Source organism: Enhydra lutris, unplaced genomic scaffold, assembly GCF_002288905.1.
Source record: "Enhydra lutris kenyoni isolate GAN:26980312 unplaced genomic scaffold, ASM228890v2 scaffoldscaffold20, whole genome shotgun sequence".
Lineage (NCBI taxonomy): Eukaryota > Metazoa > Chordata > Mammalia > Carnivora > Mustelidae > Enhydra > Enhydra lutris.
The window spans coordinates 379901-401607 of NW_019154104.1; the positions used below are offsets into that span (position 1 = coordinate 379901).

General features: G+C 39.1%; 1 protein-coding gene across 1 annotated transcript; it reads left to right on the forward strand.

The window, feature by feature from the left end:
* Positions 1-2578: 2578 nt before the first annotated feature.
* LOC111148771 (protein FAM71D-like) lies at positions 2579-19464 on the forward strand. The gene is made up of 6 exons (XM_022505571.1): positions 2579-2737; positions 5430-5629; positions 6363-6906; positions 10137-10384; positions 16732-16760; positions 19244-19464. The coding sequence occupies exons 1-6, from the start codon at positions 2579-2581 to the stop codon at positions 19306-19308; spliced, it is 1245 nt and encodes a 414-aa protein (XP_022361279.1). The 3' UTR covers positions 19309-19464.
* The last annotated feature ends 2243 nt before the right edge of the window (positions 19465-21707 follow it).

Here is a 21707-nt window from a genome sequence, read left to right on the forward strand (position 1 = left end):
TTTTCTTGGAAACCTGAGGTGACTAAAGGCCTTTTCACATGTTAACCCTCAGACCTTGTTTATCTCTTCCATATCTTCTTTTACATCCCCCATCCTCTCCTCCATATCTTTTGCTTCCTCTTTCTTTATATTATTATTTCCATTAATTCTTTAAAATAATCACAAACAATAGAAATATGGCAAGTACAGTACAGAGAACTTTTTCCCCAAATCTTTTAAGAGTAATTTGCCAATTTGATGCCCTGTGACACCCAAATACTTTAGTTTCTGTTTCCTACAATCAAAGACATTCTCCTACATAGCCAAAATTTAACCATCAAAATGAGAACATGTACATTGCATAATATCATCATTTAACCCTGAAACCCCCATTCAAATTTTACCATTTGTCCCCTTAATAAACTGCACACCTAACAGATCCAGTTCAGAAGCACAGTTGCAGTAAGTTACTACCTCTCTTTAGTCTCCTTCAGTCAAGAAAGGTTTTTTAGTCTTTCTTTGACTTTCATTATGTTGGCATTTTTTAAGATCACAGGCCAGTTATTTTGTCAAATATCCCCCAAATTGGATCTGCCTGATATTTCCTAATGGTTGGATTCAGGTCATGCATCTTTGGGAGGGATATCACAGGAGAATGCTCTGTGCTTCTCACTGCGTCTTACAAGGTGATGCACCATTTTGATTTGTCCCATTATTAATAGTGTTCACTCATCGGTCCACTATGAGGGTGTCTGTGTGACTTCTTCACTATACTTTTTCCTGCTTTGAAATTAGTAAGTATGCTGGTGGAAGGTGCTTTGTATGATGTAAATTCTCTGTTCTTCACCAAACTTTTAATTATTCCTTTATTTATATCAGTATAGATTCTCATGGTTTCCTATTTTATGTGATCAATTCCCCTGTGTGTAACTAATTACCCTCCTCTTCTACCATCCTCTCTCCTGTTCAGACACTCTCCCCACCCTGCTAGGTTCTGATTTCTTATACTGCACCTCCCATCTCCCTGACAACAGAGGCCTTCTTGCCTCCTTTGGGTTCTGAGCTAAGGCTCCCCACCCTCCCCAGTACAGATTCCTGCCTCTCTTTGTCCCAGCTAATAGATCTAGGACAAAACTGTTCAGGAATAAAAGAGAATAGGAAGAAAGAGGACACCTTTTGGATTCTTTGGTGCTCCCTCCCTTTCCTCCTTTCCATCTGTCCTGACCTGTTCTGACCCCTCTCACTCTTGCCACTTCTCAAGTCCATCTTTCTAAGCACACAAGACAATATTGAACCATGGGCAAAGGCATAATCAGTCAGACTAATCAGACTGTGAAGGTTTGAATCCTGGCTTGGAGACTTGGGTAAGTTACTTCCCCTCTAGAAGCCTCAGCTGCATGGTGTATAAAATGAGCATCTTAAGAGTGCTACTTCATAGTATTTTCAGAATTAAACAAGATAGTTCATGTAAGGTCTGGTGCCTGCCACATATCAAACACTAAATAATTTTCACTCTTATTTCCCATCCCCTATGTGTGAGGCGGTGGTGGTGGTGGTGGTTTTATCTCCCTCTCTCTCTTTTCCTGAATGCTCTTTCTTTTTGTCTCATTCTTTTTATAATTAGCTTTACTGAACTATTTTACTTTCTTGCTTTTCCCGATTCTTCTTACTTTCCCTATGTTCATGTATAGCTGTGCTGAAGGGAGGCATTGAGTTGCCGCTAGCAGAAGGTCTGATGGGGAATTCCCATGCCAAGAGTCATTGCTCATAGGATGTCAGGTAGCTGTGGTCTCTGCTTCCTATGGCCCAGGCTGGGACAGCAACAAGATGCGTCCACTGCTTACCCCGTAGCTTGAACAAAAGGGAAAAAAAACCTCTGAGAAAGGACGGAGGTGAAACTATGTATTCGCAGAGGAATACAGGAGCAGCCGCTTGCCAGTTAAGGACCCCTCCTCTAACTGGCATGGGATTTGTGAAGAGGGAAGGAGGAGATCTTTTGAAAAGATGAACAGAATTACATTCTGAGGCCTTGTTCCCTTCTTGGAATTCTGTCATTTCTGGTCAATAAAAGGTGAAATCCAGTGATGCCAGCGCCACTATTTTTTGTTGAAGCAATTTCTGGAGAGAGCCAGAGCAACTGGCCACTATTTACCTCTCAACCAAGAGCTAAACATCAGTCAAGGGTGAATGGTCAGGAAAACATGTTCTCAGTTTAGTATGGTTTGATACCCTATTTACCAAAAAAACAAACAAACAAAAAAAAAGGGAAGGGTGGTAGTACCATTAATTACGAAGACAGAAAATGATGGTTTGCAGGATGTGGCACACATGTTTCACGACCTTCTAAAGAGGCTTTTCTTAATTGCCTTCATTAATTAGGGTTGCCAGCCCCACACCCCAGACTGCGTAGGACAGGGATCTTACCAATCATGTTCAGATATATCCCCAATGCCCAATGCAGTGCCTGGCATATCATAGATGTTGATAAAATTTGTTGACTCAATGAGTAAGGGAGGCAAATTTATTATATTAAATTTTCTCTGTATCTGTTCATTGTGTTCCCATTCCCTCGGCTCTCTGATGTTTGTATGTAAGCACCATGAAGAAGAGCAAGAGGAACCCTACCACAAGGATCAATGAGCGAGATGCCATCTCTGTCCCAACCTCCCAGGATCCAAGAAATCTTCAAAATATGTTGGATGGAGGAGAGTATGCCCCTTTTGTATCTCCTCCCATATTAGAGAGCAATTTTATCCAGGTAAATAATATTTGAGCCCTGAATTAAGTTCCAATAACTTCAGTGATTAGTTTTCTCAAAGAAAATGAGAATATTAAGAGGAGAATTATTCTAAATGTGATAAAGGAATGCATGAGACAATTAAAGGGAACAATTTTGGGACTTTAACCAACCTAAAATAATTATAATGTTAAAGGAAAATTCATTTCAAATTTTCCCAGCAAACTCTCACCTAGGAATTCTGTTCTAATGCCATAATTGTCATTCTATCATAATCTTCCCAAGATGTCATGAAGAGATTACAGTGAATTCAGAACATCCTGACATAGGAAAGCATTCAGATAACTCCTTTCTTAGATCTAGAAGACATTGTAAAGAATAATATCTATGACACAACTGAGTATTATAATGAATTTTGGCTCTAGTTCTGAAAGTAAAAATTGTCAAATTGTCAGGAAGAAGAGATTTCTTCTCATAGAAATGTACCAACATCATGAATGAAACTGCATTTCAACACATTTGAGAGCAGTTTTGCTTTCCCTAGACATTCAACATTAAAATCTTCAGACAAATGGGGAAATGAGTTCACTGTTATAGGCTGTACCCTTAAACTCCATAGTAAGGCCATGACCAAGACTAATACAAAACACCCATTCAAGCAGCCCCTCAGCTGATTCTACAGAGGGGAGACAGGGAAGACAACAGACACTTCTTCCATAAACGTGTTCTCTGCCCTGATGACTGGGTTCTAGGGAGACCTCCTCACCCTCCAGAACACCAGAGGCAGGTGTTTAAAGAACACTAATGTTTAAGTAATGCCCAGAACAGATGTGATAAGTAATGATTTGATGATTTTACCTTCTACATGTTTCTTTCCTACTGATAATCTTCTTAATTTTTCACACTTCTTTCCTACCCCCTTTTCAAACAACATTTTGCATGTTCTAACGAACCCTGAGGGGGAGGGAGGGAGACATGCCCCATATCATAATTGGGTGAGTTATAACCTTTTATGGTTAGCATGTCTTTGGAAGCAAGTTGCCACAGTTGCCCCTGACCCAACTTTAAACAAAAAAGAACAACAGTTATCTCAAAGTAAAAGAGCCACAGGGCATCGGCTCCCTTGCAGGGAGTCCTGGAGGACCCAGGTCCTCTCTTGTGCTCTAGCCCCCCCCCCCCAAGTTAGCTCCCCTCAGGACATTACATGCAAACAGCTGCCAGAAAGAGAAGAGGTGCTCTCCTCATAGCAACTTTTTGTGAGGACTGAGAAACCTTTCCCAGAGCCACCAGGAGGCCCCCCACTGTGTCTGATTGGCTGGGCCTAGGCCACATGGCCCTGTTGAAAGCAAGCACTGGCAAGGGGATGAAACCACAATGACCAAGGTTCATCAATATTTAAACCTTGAGCCAGAGCACCATCCCTCAGGGGCAGTACTGGATGGATTCTGGATTCTGTTAATCAGGCATGGTTCTGGGCAGGTCTTTAGTGTGGGCTACAACCTCTTTCAGAGGAGAAATATATATATATATATATATATATATATATATATATATATATTTGTTTTTTAAGTGATTTTTTGTGGTTTTGAGTTCATGTACAACTGAGAAAACCATCAAGTTTTGCCCCTCTCTGGCTTCCTTCACGTCCCTGTCTGGTTCTTTTCTTCCAACTATCAGAGACTTTACTGGCCAAGATTCTTGGACTTTGGGATTTTTGCATCTGCTGTTCTTCTGCCTGAAAAGCTCTCCTGTCCACCCAGCCAGTTTAACTCCCACCTTGTTCAGGTCTCAGCCAGAGGTCTCTTCCTCAGGGGCGATTTCTCTGACCCTGGTGTGCTGGAGCTGGCTGACTAGTAAATGTTCAGAAGATTTGTGAGTCCCTCATTAAACACAGATTTTATAAAAAATTTTTAAAGTTTTTATTTATTTATTTGACAGAGAGAGACACAGTGAGAGAGGGAACACAAGCAGGAGGAGTGGGAGAGGGAGAAGCAGGCTCCCTACTGAGCAGGGAGCCCAGTGTGGGGCTCGATCCCAGGACTCTGGAATCATGACCTGAGCCAAAGGCAGACACTTAACAACTGAGCCAACCAGACACCCCACATATTATTAAAAATTAAATCACATAAGCTCATATACTCAAACCTTATTTTTCCTATTATTTTACTACATTTTACTGTTTTTATGCTCTTTAGGTTACAGATATAAGAGTTTGACAAAGGTCAATGAAGACTGCTGTGAGAATCAATTGACTACACTGAATTTAAAATAAAGTTTTGTGTATATTATTATTTGTAAATTGTGTGTTACTCATCTTTTATATCATTAAAATATATAATAAACGTGTATATCTTCCAACAGGTATTTGTTACACATTTACCAGCACATCACTACCTGTATCCCCTCTTAAATCAAGTCTCTTCTTATATGACTCACAGCACAGCACCCTGAACTTGTACTTGGTAATATTTCCTGCAATAATAATTAGTGACACACTTGTTTAATGTTCACCTTCCCTGATAGAATCCCCATGGCCCAGGGACTGTGTCTGTCCATTCACTGTGATAATCTCCAGGAATTCGCATCAGCGAGTAATGGAACAAATGCATCATCACGGTTCATTTCTCCTTTATTTCCTGCACTGCTCAGGTAAGCACAGTTGTCAGGACCATGCACTTTAGCAGAAAACTCCTCTTCCTGTTCTCTACCCTAGGTTAACAGGAGAGGCGAATCCATTTACCTTCATAACCGAGCCAACTGGGTGACTGTAGGCATCTGCTCTTCCAGTGAAACCCGCAAGACCCCCAACGTGATGCTTCTGGCACATCTGACACCTGAAGCTCAGAAAAACACAAAATCCCTGTTTCAAAGTCTCCTGACATCTCCTTCACCGCAGAACCTGGTGCTCACCAGGTGAGTTACAAAGGGAAGAGGTTAAGGATCTCTCAGAAAAGATGCTTTACCCCTGAGAAGCTGAAAATAAAAACACCAATGACATTTGCTCCAAGGGAGTATCTCACTTGCGTCCTGCTACAAATGGCAAAGAATCATGTCCTTAAAGTCTAGGAAACAGCTTATGACAAGCTGGCAGTCAAACAGGTAGTTAATTTTTAAAAATCAGACCTAAGTAACAGTAACAGAAGAGTCATTAGAAACTGGCTGTCTAGAAGATGCTCTTCCTTCCCCAGCATCCCAGCTTCTATCAGAATTCACTCTGGTCTTGTCTCAAGCCACTAACTTGCCGTATGACCTAGAGCAATCACTCAACTACTCTCAGCTTTGCAGGATTAACAAAGTGGGAGAACCCCTCACGATAAATAGTTGATACTCTGATTTTTAATTAATTAATTTATTTATTGTTCATCAGAGTCTTAGGAGTATAATTTGAGTGAGAGAGCTCTCAGCAGCCTGGCTCCATGTACTAAAAAATCAAAGTTTTGAGGCTCAAAACTAAAAGCCAGATGCAGGAACATGGTGGCCACAAGAAGGTTCTGCTCAACCCTATGCCTGCCCCAGCCCAGGCCTGTCTGGAAGACGAGCCTGCTGTCCTTCATCTCACTCTGCAAACTGCTACACAACACAAAAGGAAAGGCCTTTTGGTAGGTCTCCAGTCGGGCTCCCAGATGACCTTTGTGATTCTTTTCAGGTTCCTCCCTCTGCAGTTTGTGACCCTTTCTGTGCACGATGCTGAGAACATGCGCCTCAAAGTAAAGCTGGTGAGTGGTCGAGCCTACTACCTACAGCTCTGCGCCCCTGCGTGTAAACAAGACACCCTCTTTTGTCAGTGGGTGGAACTCATATCCATCTTGAATGAGGAAAAAGCCAAAGTTTCCAAATTGTCGGAAGTCTCAAGCCTCTCAGAAATCACGAATAGCACCGACATCACGGGCTCGGGGGACATCATGGATATTGCAGCTTCCACAACCCTACAGAGCCCAACCTTGTACTTGTGTTCAGAACCTGTACATGCCGTAGAAAGCACTGATTTCTCAGATTTCACCGATGTCACCGACGTCACTGATGTCACTGACGTCACAGATGTTCCAGAAAATGAGGTCACAGAGGCCCCAGATATAAATATTGTCACAGAAGTCACAGAAGTCACAGACCTCTGTGACGTCCCAAACTGCTCGGAGGTCACAGTGGTGTTTGAAAATGATGACATACTAAGGGCCAAGCAAGAGGAAAAGGTAAGGGACATGGCAGACGTTCATTCCTTAATAATTAAGAATAAGAGTGATAACCAACATCACTCTTCTTGGTTAACTCCTGAATACTGCTTATCAAAATACTATGGAATGTGCTCTGAGTAACCTAATTTTAAATAATGGGATATTAGCCTTAAACACTGGTATAAAGGAGTTACAGGAGGTATCCTGAAAGAGGCAGGGACCATCCTTACCATCACATTTAACCCAGTATCAGAAGGCTATGGTGAGGGGCGCCTGGGTGGCTCAGTGGGTTAAGCCTCTGCCTTCGGCTCTGGTCATGATCTCAGGGTCCTGGGATCAAGACCTGCATCGGGCTCTCTTCTTGGCAGGAAGCCTGTTTCCCCCTCTCCCTCTGCCTGCCTCTCTGCCTACTTGTGATCTCTGTCTGTCAAAAAAATAAATAAAATCTTAAAAAAAAAAAAAGAAAGAAAGAAAGCTGTGGTGAGATGGAAGGAGCTTCGGGACCAGGATCAGAAGACCCGGGTTGGATTCTTGCCCTGCTGCATAACAGTTTGGCCAAACCACTGGAGCTGTTTGAGCTGCATGAGTTTCCTCATCTCCAAAACAAGGATATTAATGTCACATAAGGGCTATTTTAAGGTTCAAATATGTATAAAAGTATGCACTACATTGAAGGATGGGGTGATATTTCAATCGATAAAAGTGAGGATGGAAATAGAAAAATAAAGTGCCAAAAGAAGTGAGTGGGTTTAGAAAAGGCTAGAAAGTGGAAAAACACAGTGGTATCCAAGAATGGTAGTTCAGTTCGGCTGGAGCATAATTTATGTGGAAAATATTAGGTTATAGGATTGGAAAGTTGTTTGCAAACCTTGAATGCCAAATCAAGAGGTATGGACATTGCTCTCTGGGAAAACTTTAACCACAAAAAACCCTCTGTGTGAGGGAGTGAAGGAACTGTGCTTTTAGAAAGATTACTCTGATGATAGCATGGATTGTAGATAAAGGCATAAGTTTGAGGACCTACTGCTGGAAATCCTCCATGGGGCCCATCATAGAAAAATCACAAAGGGCAAGGATAGACATTTTACAGAAGAAGAAAACTGCCAATAAATACACTGGAGAAAGTTCAACCTCACCAGTAACCAAAGGAATGCAAACTTAGAAAAAAAGCCTATAAAACTGTTAATTGAAAGAATAAAAATAGTCAGTGTTAGTAAAGGTGTGGTCAACTTGGAAGTCACATAGATTCATGGCAGAGATAAGAATTGGCCCAAACTTTCTTGAAATCATTATGAATCAAGAGCCTAGGGGCACCTGGGTGGCTCAATGGGTTAAAGCCTCTGCTTTCAGGTCAGGTCATGATCCCAGAGTCCTAGGATCGAGCCCCACATTGGGCTCTCTGCTTGGGGGGGCTGCTTCCTCCTCTCTCTCTGCCTGCCTCTCTACCTACTTATGATCTCTGTCTGCAAATAAATAAATAAAATCTTTAAAAAAAATAGCCTAAAAAAGTTTATTCCCTTTGCCTCAGTGATTCCATTTCTAGGAATCTTCCTTAAGGAATTAATCAGAATGAAGAATGAGGATTTAGCTATAAAGATGTTAATAATACTATATATCACGTTTGTCAAAATGAAATAATGAAAATTTGGAAGGAACCTAAACACCCACCACAAGGGAGTCAATAAATTGATATAAATCCATGAAGGGCAGGTGCTGTATTAATCTTTTTCAGGAGCGATCATAGTATCTGGCAAGATCATAGACAGTCAGAACATATTTGTTAAGTGAAAGAATACTCTGTAGTTATTAAAATTGTTGGGAAATTTTTCTTTACCTGGAGAAATTTTCATGATTGAAAAAAGTTGAGTGAAAAATTAAATATGATCCCTATTACATAAAAGTACATGTATAAGCTCATAAGCAATGTGGGGGGGAGAAGTCATATTATTAACAGCAGCTTATTTCCAGATCGTGGGATTATAGGCAATTAATGTTTTTCCTCTTTATGCTTTTCTGTTTCCTACAATAAAATAACTTTAAATCCAAAAAAATTCAAGCAGTTTTACACACAATTTGTAATGACATGAGGAAAATGCTTTTAATAAATCAAGTGAACAATGTAGGATATAGAACTGAAATGTTATCACAAAGCAGACACATACAAAATAAAAGGACAAAAAGCCTGAATGAAATGTGCCATAAGTGTAGTTATTTCTGGCCAGTGACCCCAAGAAATAATTTTCTCCCTTCCACTTTATATCTTAGAGGATCTTCTAAATGATCTATAATAAATGTGTAAATATGTGTTACTTTCATTGATGGAAAAAAAAGTTTTTCCTTAAGGAAGAAGAGTACTATATTATTTTCCAGGGAAGTTAATAGAGGTGGTAAATGAGGCAGTGGCCATGGGAGGAATGAGGAGGTGGGAGGAGATAGTAGAGAGACACAGTGTTTAGAACCAGCTGACCCGTTGCTCAGAGGCCTAAGACAGATTCTGAGGAAGGCAGTGAGTGGCTAGAGAGGTGGTCCATTAATAGAACCCAGGAAACGAGGAGAACAGGAGAGATTTTACAGTATTAGTTTTAGGTGTGGGTTCTAACTCTTTTGAAAAATGAACTCATTTGCCTCAAAAGACATGACTCATGTCACCTATTAGATACTCTTTTTTTTTTAAAGATTTATTATTTATTTGAAAGAGAGAGAGAGCATGCATAAGCAGGGGGAGGGGCAGAGAACGAGGGGGAGAGAGGGAGAGAAGCAGACTCCCAGCCTAGTGTGGAGCCTGACACGGGGCTTGATCCCAAGGCTCTGAGATCCTGACCTGAGCTGAAATCAGGAGTTGGACACTTAACAGACTGAACCACCCAAGCGTCCCCTCACCTATTTGTTACTCTTAAATTAAGAGCAACATCAGATTGGGGAGTAGGTGGCAAGGTATTTCTAGACAACCTTCTTTGTCCCAACAATTCAGAAAAAGGAAATGCTGTAATTAAGTACTAATTTTCTGGGGTAAGCTGACAGGGTTGTACCCAAACACATGAGCTTCTGAATTTGCGGTGTCAAGTCCCAGACTATCAGCTTCCACACAACACCAAGCCTCATTTCCTCAACCTTGCACTTGTGAACTTGAGGGCACCCAGTAGATACAGAATGAAATGATTGCTGTATTAGGTATTTTTGCTCCATAAATTATCTATTTTTGTGCAATGCTGTCCTGTTACCTTATTCGCTGCTATTTATTTTCAAAGGAAAAAATGGGAAACACTCTGAAGCCTGGGTGTCTACGAGATACAAAAATTAAGAACGAGTTCAAAGAATCCTCAAAACATGTCACCATCTCAAATGTAACGCTGACTTTCCAAGGTGAACGATGTTTTCATACTACCTTGACTCAAGAAGAAAGTGACACAAGTTCATCCAAAGAGCTGAGCGCCAGATCCTCTGAAATAAGGACAACTGAATTTAAAAGCCTAGCTCTCAAGGCTGAAGAATCCAGGTATGTGAGGTGGGGAAATGCCAGGGGTGCTAAGACGTGAGGTAACATGAGTAAGTGTATGCTTTAACGTCTCTGCCGCTCTGGCATTTGTTGCTGAAGATTCTCAGCTATAGCTATGATGTAATTGAATGATGACCCAGTCGTCTCTTCATTCTCCACATCTGGTTTAACCTTGTCTAATTTTTATCCTCTTGTCAACTTCTCATACCCTTCAGTTCACATTCTAGGCTCTCTGGTGTCAACTGCATGTGTTGAAGAATATAGGATAGAAGCAGAGTGTCCACGTTTTGGAGTAAAAGCACTCGTCTCCCAGAGTGACTATGGGCACTTCTGCTTTTACTTTATACTTCTCTCCATGTTCTTCTCTACATATTTCTTATGCTTTTCTACATTTCCAACAAATAACTTCATCATCAAAAAAATACTTTCATAATTTTATTTCTTTTTAAAGATATATTTATTTAATATTTTAAATAGAGAGTGCAGGTGGGGGAGGGGTGGAAGGAGAGGGGGAGAGAGAGACAGAATCCTGGAGCAGAACTCCCCCACCCCCCACCTCCCCACAACCACGCCCCCACCCCTAGTTGAGCGCAGAGCCTGACTCAGGCCTCCATCTCACAACCCTGAGATCATGACTGGAGCTGAAATCAAGCATTGGGTGCCCAACCGACTGAGCCACCCAGGTGCCCCTGTTTTCATCATTTTAATACTCAAGTGCAAGCTGAATATGTGAGAGAACTGTTGTATTATAAAGATAAAAGTTAATCCAGTCATTTCAAAGTAACACTTAAAAAGAAACCACAGAAACACCTAGAGATTTAAATGTTTACTTGAGCAAGAATGAAATAGGGAATGTAATGAATTATGTCTAAAATCATTTTAAGTATAAAAAACAAACAGGAGAAAACAAATAAAAAAAAAGAAAGAAATGAGAAAAATTAAAAGTAATTTGAAGTGCTACAGAGTCTGGTTGATTCTTCAAAAAGAATGACAAAACAGGCAAACCACTGGACAACTTTTTTTAAAAAATCAAAGATTAGGGACACCTGGGTGGCTCATTAAGTGTCTGCCTTCAGCTCAGGTCATGATCCCAGGGTCCTGGGATTGAGCCCCACATTGGGCTTCCTGCTCAGCAGGGGAGTCTGCTTCTCCCTCTCCTCACTGCTCAGGCTTTCTCTCGCTCTGTTTGTCTCTCTCCCAGATAAGTAAATAGAATCCTCAAATAAATAAATAAATAATAAAATTAGAAATTTAAAAGGTCATCATCAATGAGAACAATAGTAAAATGTTACTGAGAAGAATTATATTCAACTTTTCTTCAATAACTTTGAAACCCTAAGTTAAATAAATGACTTTAACAAAAAGGCAAGGAGGCAAACTGGCACTTGAGAACATAGAAAAAATTTATCCAAGAGCTCCCATTAAAGAAAAAAAACACAGCTGTGATTTTTACTGGACAGTGTTTTAGACATTCTAAGAATTACCTCTATTTAATGTAAAGTTTTCTTTTAAATATAGAAAAATTATGTTATATTCTCCTAATTTTTTGAAGCAAATAATTTGTCTGGATTATAAAGCTGGAAAGACAACACAAGAAAGAAAAGTCTCGATTAATCCTCTTTAAGACAATATATGGTAAATTCATAGAATCTTAGCATGCAAAACGTAGTGAGCTTAATATAAAATTAAGGAAATATAATTTCCTTAATATAAAATTAAGGAAACTGCAGTATAAGTCATTATTTGAAAGAAAAGCAGAAAAAAATCATAGATACTTAAATACATTTGAGAGACTTTGATATTCTTGATAAAGATCCACAAAATGCAGAAAAGTTCTCCTTCAGCACAGTGAAAAATATTTATTCCAAACCGGAGCCAAAATTGTTTTTAATGAAGAAATTCTAGAAGTGTGCTACTTAAAACTTAGAGCAAATTAAGGATGTTCTTATTAACATTTCTATGTGATATAATATAAGGGAGTCTAGCAGTTGCAATAGAACAAAGAAATATGATGGATAAATATGAGATTTTTTTTAAAAAATCACTCTTTGCACATGGAAATTCGTATTTAGAAAATTTGAGAATCATCAAATATATTGGTTTATAAACAGTTTTAGTTAGGAAGGTCACAGATTATAAGATAAACTCACAAAATATTTTTCGTTTCATGATTTTTATTAACAAACAAAAAAATGCACTGAAAAAGAATGTGTTTTTCAAAAGCAGCAATAAAATTCAGATATCTAGTAAGAGTGATAAGAGATCTGTATATATGGAATTATAAAACTCTAATGGCAGAAGCACAAGATGACCTCAATAAGGAAAATAAAGCTCTCTACCTGGGCAGCTATATTTAAGACAACAGAGATGACAAGGCCTAAATTAATTTATAAATTTAATACAGTACCAATTATCTAAATAGCATATCTCAGAGAAATTATACAATTATAGAAAGTATGTGGAAAAAATAGGGGTAAGAATCTCAAGGAAACCACTGGGGCTGGAAAATGTCTAGAGGTTGTATAAAACCTTAAGCCATATTATAATTAAACGGCCATCAGAAACACCAGTGAAAAGTTTAGGATATAGAAATTATGATAGTAAAACAGATTCAAACTGATAGAGGTCTGAAAGAAACATGAAAAAAAGCAAAACTCTAGAATATGTTGGTTAAAGATCTATGCTGTACTACAAAAAATAATTTCAGATGGGTAAAGAGTCAGATATCTTAAAACTAAAATAAACTAGAAGAAAATGGAATGGTTGAATTGCTTCAGTTGCATAAGAAAGATCACTTCTCCTTTGAAGCAACAAAAGAAATTTTCGAGGGGCACCTGGGTGGCTCAGTGGCTTAAAGCCTCTGCCTTCGGCCCAGGTCATGATCCCAGGGTCCTGGGATGGAGCCTCACATCAGGCTCTCTGCTCAGCGAGGAGCCTGCTTCCCTTCCTCTCTCTCTGCCTGCCTCTCTGCCTACTTGTGATCTCTGTCTGTCAAATAAACAAATAAAATCTTTAAAAAAATTTTTTTCGATAGCAAAGTTTGATCCATTCATTCAATAATATTTACTGAGCACTTTGTATGTGTTAGGCACTAGGGGTACAGCTGTGAAAATAAGTTAGAGGCTGTTTCATTCTAGTGAAGAATATAGATCATACACAAACAAAATACATTATGCCAGCTGGAATGTACTGTGGTAAAAACAAAAATGAGTTACAGAATAGAAACAGGGCTTCGAGGAGGAGGAAGGATATCTTTCAGTGGTCAGGGCAGCTCCTCTGAGGAAGGGCAGAGATCTGAAAGAAGGGTGAAGCTCTTGGGGAACAGAGTTCCAGGCCAATTGATTATCTAACAATTATAAATATCTATCTCCCAAAAATCATTTTAAGTAAAGAAATTTTAAGTAAAGAAATACCAGTTCTAGGCCAATTGATTATCTAACAATTATAAATATCTATCTCCCAAAAATCATTTTAAGTAAAGAAAAAACATAACAGTGGAACAGGGAAAGAATAACTAACTAGATGATCTATAATGGTTTTACCTCCCATATCTAGATATAGCTGATGGGAATTTGTAAAGGATCCAATTAGCAAATGGGTTAAAGTTATGAGTAGAAAATTTACTCCAGAAGACAAACACTTAACAAGGAATCAATCTCACTAAAAATTAAAGAAATACAAGTTCCCCTGGGGATAAAAATATATGTTTATAAAAAATTAAAAATTAAAAATTAAAAAAAAAAGAAATACAAGTTAAGCAATTACCAGTTGGCTTTCAATTAGATGTTAACTGTAACACCGAGTGGGTCACTGTAAATGGTGGGAACTTTCTCAAGAGTGATAGCAATTCACACTACAAATGATTATACAGCTTGACTTAAAGGAACATGTGTCAAAGAAGTAATTCAAAAGGGAAAATAACTTAATTGAACACATGTTTTGTAGTTAAAACCTGAAAGCAATCCAAACCATGACTGGTGGAAGAAGAGCTAACCAGGAAATATTATGTTAATTTCGTGAAACAGCCGGTCCCCATTAGGAAAAGAATAGAGAATTTCAATAAAAGACCTATATGACTAATAAGGAACTGCAAGCTAGAAAAGTGAAATTCTGAAAAATGTATATACAATGGTATTTTATTTCTACAAAAGGATGATAAGAAACCACAGTGCTTGGGCATAGTTGGTGATTAATTAATATATGTTGTAGCTATTGATAGACGTTTCCATTAAAATTTTATTGTACATAACCATTATTATGATTACATGCATGTTTTAAAATCAAAACTGATGCTAAGAGACATTAATTAGAGCATTGAGGAAGACATAGCAGCTAGAGAATGAGCTTTGCTTTCAGACAACCCTGGGTTCAACTCCTGCTTCCTCTATTTTGGGGCAAGTTAAATTCATTTTTGTCAGACTTCAATTTCCTCATTTGTAACTAAACACAAAGAGGATTTACAAACAAAGCAAAAAACAAATTTTGGCTTCAAGCAATCCTCTTAAGCCCAACTTAATCAAGGATGGATTCTTTTTTATTGCATATTTGCATCTGGAACATAATTACTAGCTAGAGCCTAATTTGAGAATGTTCATTATGAATGGAAGATGTTATATCTAAGAACAGAATGGAATTCAGTTTATTCCTTGGATATTTGTAGGGTTAAGACAATACCCTGTGAAAGTGATAAGTAATTTCTTTCTATTTCTCTTCTCCAAGACCATGGATTTCAGTGACGTTTTATAATGGTATACTTTGGGAAAATGAAAAAGAAAAATTAAAGGATGAACTTGTTGAATATTTTGTCTTCAGATTCATTAGTGTTTACAATGTAAATTGAGCAGTTTCAATCTAGATGAGTGAAAGACTACGGAGACGTCTATAATATCACTTTAGGTCCTTTAAAAGTGAAGGATTTACTTTATGGAGCATTTATATTCCCTCTCATACCCTGACAATAGTGCTACTATGACTCTTCCCTTTGTTTTAAAGAAGATAATGTCAGGCTTCAATTTAATTTGCACCTATTTTTTTTAAAGTACTTTTACTTAATATTTCCCAGTCTCTGAAAAACTTTTATCGGTAAGCTCAACCTTCATGTCAATCACCTGACCTATTTGGTGATGGCTACATGAACACTTATTTGCCAACTCCTTAGAAAATTACAAATTTAACCTCTATTTCAGAAAGATCCATTGTAGACCTCAACCTGGATTTCTTTGCCAGGTCCCCCCCCCCTTTTTTTTTTAAAGATTTTATTTATTTACTTGACAGAGAAATCACAAGTAGGCAGAGAGGCAGGCAGAGAGAGAGGCAGGGAAGCAGGCTCCCCGCCAAGCAGAGAGCCCAATGCAGGGCTCAATCCCAAGACCCTGAGATCACCACCCGAGCCAAAGGCAGAGGCTTAACCTACTGAGCCACCCAGGTGCCCCTGCCAGGTCCCTTAAAATGGATCATAATTATGTCTTGATACATTAATCTGGGAAGCTATTGTATGAGGGTAATTATTCTTCCCTAATGTTTTATTTTACTCAAACAGCAATGCTTCCAAAAAATGTATTGAAATTGTAGCCAAGAAACAAAGATTTGGTGAAAATTAAATGACTGAAGTTTGTGTTTCAGATGCTAATGAGGTTAAGAAAACAAGTATTTTCATTATTATTATTAACTTTATAAAAATCAGGAATGCAGAAAACTTCTTTATCCAAAGGCATTTCTGAAAGTGAAATGATCTGAAAAACTGACAGCTAGCCTCTTATTTGATCCAGTGAACTATAAGAAATGCAGTTACTTGAGCAAATAGCTGGGCATGTTATTTGCCTGCAAAATTTCCTAACGCTGTCACCCTCCATCAGGGCCATAGAGATTATGATAAAAAGCCAGCAGAGGTGGGCACCTTCTAATCCCAGGCATCCAGAATCTCGCCCACGTCTCTATGAGAACCTATATTCCCAGCACAAGAGACTCTACGTAAACCCCTGATTAGCAGTAATTAGCTCAGTCTCAGCCCCAAATGAGTTTTCAGACACGGGAGAGGCAGTAGGAGGGTGATGCCCACAGCCTCACGGAGTGCCAGGTGATAGAGAAAATAAAAATAGATACTGTGTTATTATATACTATTCACTTCTATGGCTTTTACAGGTTGGGTAGCTGGCATGTTAACATAAATGTAGGTAAATTTTACTCTAAAATGTGTTATTATGTAATACCTTAGGCTGGCTAAACATGTTTCATTACTACCTACAAAACATTCAGAGAATGGCCAGTTATCTCATACCTAGTCATTCTCTTCTAAATATTTGTGGTTATGCTGGCAACATTTTGAAATGTGCTGTTTGCTTTTACAGGAGCATGAGAATTGACTCGGTCACCTCAGGTATGGAATGAATCCCTCTACGTTTCTTTGTGGCCTCTGGTATCCAGTAGTCACCTCTGGGTGCAGGAACAGGGTAGTCAAGAGCGAAGGAATGCGGCTAGATGTTTTGGTGCATTCCCTTTGCTCCACTCCGAGAGTCCCACAGTGCAGGAACCCTTCTTCAAAGCTTGTCCGCGTACTCTCTCTCAAGGAGCAGGCATCACAGCACTTTTGTCTGTGTGGGCAGAGTACTGAATCCGACTCACTGGGCAGGAACCACTCCCAGACCAGCTCTGCAGGCAGAACCCCAACAACAGGGCCTTTTGTCCTTGCCGATTTGGAAGGGAAGTGGTCTACAGCCAAATTTCTTGGTAAATCTAAACTCATCTAGCCCCTCTTTTCTTCTTTCTTGGGTCTTTGGCCTCTGCTTCTTTACCTATTCTCATGACTCAGCATCTTTTGACTTCTTAACAAGTTTTTGACACAGGAGTTGTCCTATAGGCAGCCGTGGACATTGTGTCCTCTTGCTTGCTGCTGACCCACCTCTCAACTGCTGTCTAAGTCGGGGGTTGGGGAGGGGGGGCGGGCCTCAGCTCCAGTCATACGCATCAAAGAACATCATGGAAGGAACAGAGAGGCCCATTTCACTGGACTTAAATGAAAAGAAAAAAATATTTCTCCTTTAAAACCCAAGACCATGGGAAGGGAATTCTTAGTCACATTTGCGAGAGTCCAACCCAAAAAGAAGCAAACAGAGGATAGGTGTTTCTATCAGTAGGATTTTTGTCTGTAGGCCTTCCCACTGGGCTTTAGTGTCCAAAAGTACCAGGTGAACTTCACTGAGATGTGGTTTTACAGTCCAACCTACAGTACTGAACCTAAGGACGGTGTAAGGAAATGCCATCACAGTTTAGAAGAAAAATGTAAAATCTCCTTTGCAGTATATAGCATTTTCACCTGTCAATTCCTACTCCAAATTTTATTTCCAAAAGAAATCACAGTTAATTGTTAGAAATTCCAGAGATGTCCAACAGGCAAGCTTCTTGCTTCCTAAAAGCAAGGATTAGTCGTGCCGCAGCCTTATCACTAATAGTTAATGAGCATGTTAGCATGTAATTAGTACAATAGCTAATAACATACACCCCAAAGCACTAGTTGTTCAAGCCTTGGGAATTTAAAATTAATGTAGAATGCTTATTTAGTTTCATTCTATATGTGACTGATTCTTTCACCTGTCTTCTGGCACAAACTCAATTTTGTTCAAATGAACAAGAATTTGATGCCCATCTAGTATATCTGAGGCTCTGTAGAGAGATTAAAAACAGGTAACAGGACATTGCCAGGTCTCAAGACATGCGCATAAATAACATAAAATGGAATCTTATGGGTGCTTTAAGAGAAGAACGTGGAGTGCCTAGTTTTAGCTCAAGAGAGAAAATCATGAAAGATTTCTGAAGGAAAGAGACAGTCTTTGAGTTAGGAAAGGGAAATAAGAATATCCTGGATATTAGTGTGAGCAAAATCAAAGAATAGGACCATGCTGGGCATATTCTATTTAGGAATAGTGAGAGAGGCCACTGGAAAGCAAAGCAGGAGCCAGATTCTGGAAATCTTGAGCCATGCTGGGCAGTTTGGAAAGTACAGTTCAGTAGGGAAGGAGGAACCACTGGAAAACAGAACTAACAAAATTAGTGCTGTATTTTGGAATGATTACTCTAACTGCCATCTCTAAGAGACCTGGAGGAGGCTACAGATAGGAAGTCGTTAGAATCGTCCAGGGTGAAAGGTGCCAAAGTCTTGAACCGGGTGTAAAGGAGTCGGACGGCAACAAGGACATGAATATGTAGTTAGCAAAGTTTGCTGACTGACTACCTGTGGGGACAAAAACAAACAAACAAACAAACAAAAAAAACCAACAACAACAACAAAGCAAAACAAACCTGAGGATGACAGTTTGGGAGACAACATAAGCAGGAGGTAATGAGTCCATGTTACATGCTGAGAAAAGGAATTCCAGGAAATCTGGAAGGAAACGATGAAGAAACCAGCTGTTAAATACTACATCTAGAATGAAAAGTCCCAGGTTTGAGTTCTAAATGCACTTCCTCTGTTCCACGGGTGTGAGGTCTCTGGACCTCAAGCTTCTTCAGCTATCAAATATGTGTGCATATAGATGAGGAATCTATATGTGCATGTTTAGTTGTCCCAAGGCCCTCTCAGCTGCTACGATGTCATAAGCTGATACGTGTGGGATCCTGGTGACCCCTCTTTGTAAACTCAGCAGGCAGCTTGAAATCAGGTTCTGGAAATCGGAGCTAAGCAAAGATACAGCCGACATGCAGTGAACTTCCACTCTCAGCTTGCTAAATCACAAGGGTGGTACAATATACAAATTTAGCTTGCAGTTGTCACAAAGTATTAATTATTTTCCCCATTTGTTTTCTTTCACATACTTTCTCATTCTTCCCACTTCTCTCTCTGTCTTCCCATGTTTCCTGACTTAGGCTTACATAGTTTTTCCATTTTCCCTCTGATTAGCATTTCCTTACCCGTTGCCACACTCCTCTGAATCACTTTTTTCCCCTTTCATACTTACTTACTCTCATTTTACACTTCCTACCCCAAGAAGAGCAAAGATTAGTAGAATCTTACTTCCTTGTCCCTGGAATTTAGACTGAATGTAGACGAAAAATGAGTCGGTGAATCTGATTTCTATTCCAAGCAGTTCCCGTAGCAATTAAACAAAACAAAACAAAACAAAACAAAACAAAATGGTACCATTAACCTATTCAGGTTCACCGTCACCCAACTCCTTTACACCCATGCCTGGGGACCATGGTCTCTTATTCATGTCTCAAATTTCTCAGCAGTTTGACACTTTTCTCCTTTCTGAGTAAGGCTTTGTCAAGGGGCATTGCACACATACTCTTTTTATGACAAGGCTACAAGGCATAGTCCAGGCTGACACTGTCTCTCTGGATCTGGGTCCATCTCTCCCTTTTCTTGACTTTTAATTTCTTACCTATCTAGGTATTACTCACCTTAGCTCTGCTGATCTCTTTGCGGGAAGCCCAAATTTAGGTTTACCTATGGTCCAATGGTATTTTCCCAAGATGGTAGGCAATTAGACAAAAGATAGAGAGCTGAGAAAGACCACAGGGGAAAATTGCTTATGAAATCTGGGGCATGTCCTCTCCATCCAAACCCATGTTTCTTTTCCACTTTTCTCTGAACTATTGCAAATCAAATTCCTTGAAATCCTAAGCAGCCAGGTTCAGTCTCTGTTTATGAAACACAGTCTAAATAGAGAAAGGGTGGGTGGACCCAAAAAGGGAAGCTGTTTGTGAAATTTAACAATGGGCTCCATTGGAAAGAATAAAGACATTTTTTTTATTTAAGACCAAATTAAGTTGTCTCTCCTTCTGTGCTTTTTTTCTCTCCTGTTTCTGGCTTTTTCCTTTCTTCCTCACTTCCCTCTCTCTTTTCCACTTTCCCCACTATTTTTCATTTGCCCTCTGGCTCCCTCCTCTTATGTCAATCTACTTCCCTCAATCTCATGCCTCATCTGTGTCCCCTTTTCTCAGGGGAATGGATGTGAGGAAAGGAAAGTAAAACAGGAAAAGAAAAGGCCAATGGAAAAAAACATGTAAGACAACCAAAAGGTAATTTTTATTTTTTACAGTTATAAATCACTGTAGCTATAAAGGTCAGATATGATGCTTGCACAAAAAGTTGTCAACAAATTGAAACTTTGAGCAGGGAACCTTATTACTTCTATTGTAGTAACAATAGAGGTGGAATGGGATGTTGAGGGTCTCCTGTGGTTTCTGCCCTAGAATCTTTCAAGGATCAAAATGTAATGTCAGCACAGGGGTTAGAGCCACCCAGGCACTCCAGAAATAGCTGTTATAAACAAAAATTTTAAGAAATTAAGGAGTTTCCTTTAACATCACTTCAACATCTAGATTTCAAAAATGAGATCTTATCTGTCCAGAGGATCTTTATTGTTAGAATAAGAAGAGAAGCTATATTAAAGATGCAATTTTACTTATTTCAATCACTTATTTTACTCATATGTAGTTTTTAATGTTTTATACTTACCAGTAATAACTTTTAAAACATTTTGTATTTTAGACCTTTGAATTGAACTAACTTTTCCTTTTTTTTTTTTTTTTGTTAGATAAATACAAACTACTAAACTAAAAAACAAGCATGGCTCAAGAAATAACAACCAACACAAGAGAAAAAAAAAAGCAGTGTCTTCCATGTGGCAGAAATAAAGGCTACTACTAATCAATCACTGAGCATTTAAGTTCATGCCAATCTAACTTCTTAAATCTTGGCTATTATAGTTGTGGATATCAATTTTAAAGGAAGGTAGAAAAATAGAACTATTAAGGTTTTCAATTCATAAACTCAATTTTTATCTGTAGGGCTTCTTTTCTTTGGGGTTGTTGGATAAATCTGTTACTCTCTTTGGTTTCCCTTTTCTCACTTGGACCTTAACCCAACACCTTGTTGTTTCTAACATTAAGCACTGTAAGTTTCTTGAAGGTGGGGACTGTGTTCATTCTTTGTGTTTTAAGTGTTGAGCACCTGACCTGAGAGATAGTATTTGCTGAATCAGTGAATGCCATTTCCAAACAGGATTTTAACAACTTCTACTCCTTTTTTTTTTTAAGATTTTATTTATTTATTTATTTATTTATTTATTTATTTATTTATTTGACAGAGAGAGAGAGAGGGAGCACAAGTAGGCAGAGAGGCAGGCAGAGGGAGAAGGGGGAATCAGGCTCCCCGCTGAGCAGAGAGCCCCATGCAAGGCTTGATCCCAGGACGCTGAGATCATTACCTGAGCTGAAGGCAGAGGCTTAACCCTCTGAGCCACCCAGGCGCCCCACTTCTACTCCTTTAAATATAGAAGAAGAACTATACATGGTCCCCATCCAAAGAATAATTTGGATTTTT

What these genes read in the sequence shown, in the direction of transcription:
- LOC111148771 (XM_022505571.1), top strand. Translation starts at nt 2,579, where the DNA reads ATGAAGAAGAGCAAGAGGAACCCTACCACAAGGATCAATGAGCGAGAT. An exon ending in CAGAACCTGGTGCTCACCAG is followed by an intron (nt 5,630 to 6,362) that starts GTGAGTTACAAA and finishes GATTCTTTTCAG; the next exon opens with GTTCCTCCCTCTGCAGTTTG. An exon ending in CTCAAGGCTGAAGAATCCAG is followed by an intron (nt 10,385 to 16,731) that starts GTATGTGAGGTG and finishes TTGCTTTTACAG; the next exon opens with GAGCATGAGAATTGACTCGG.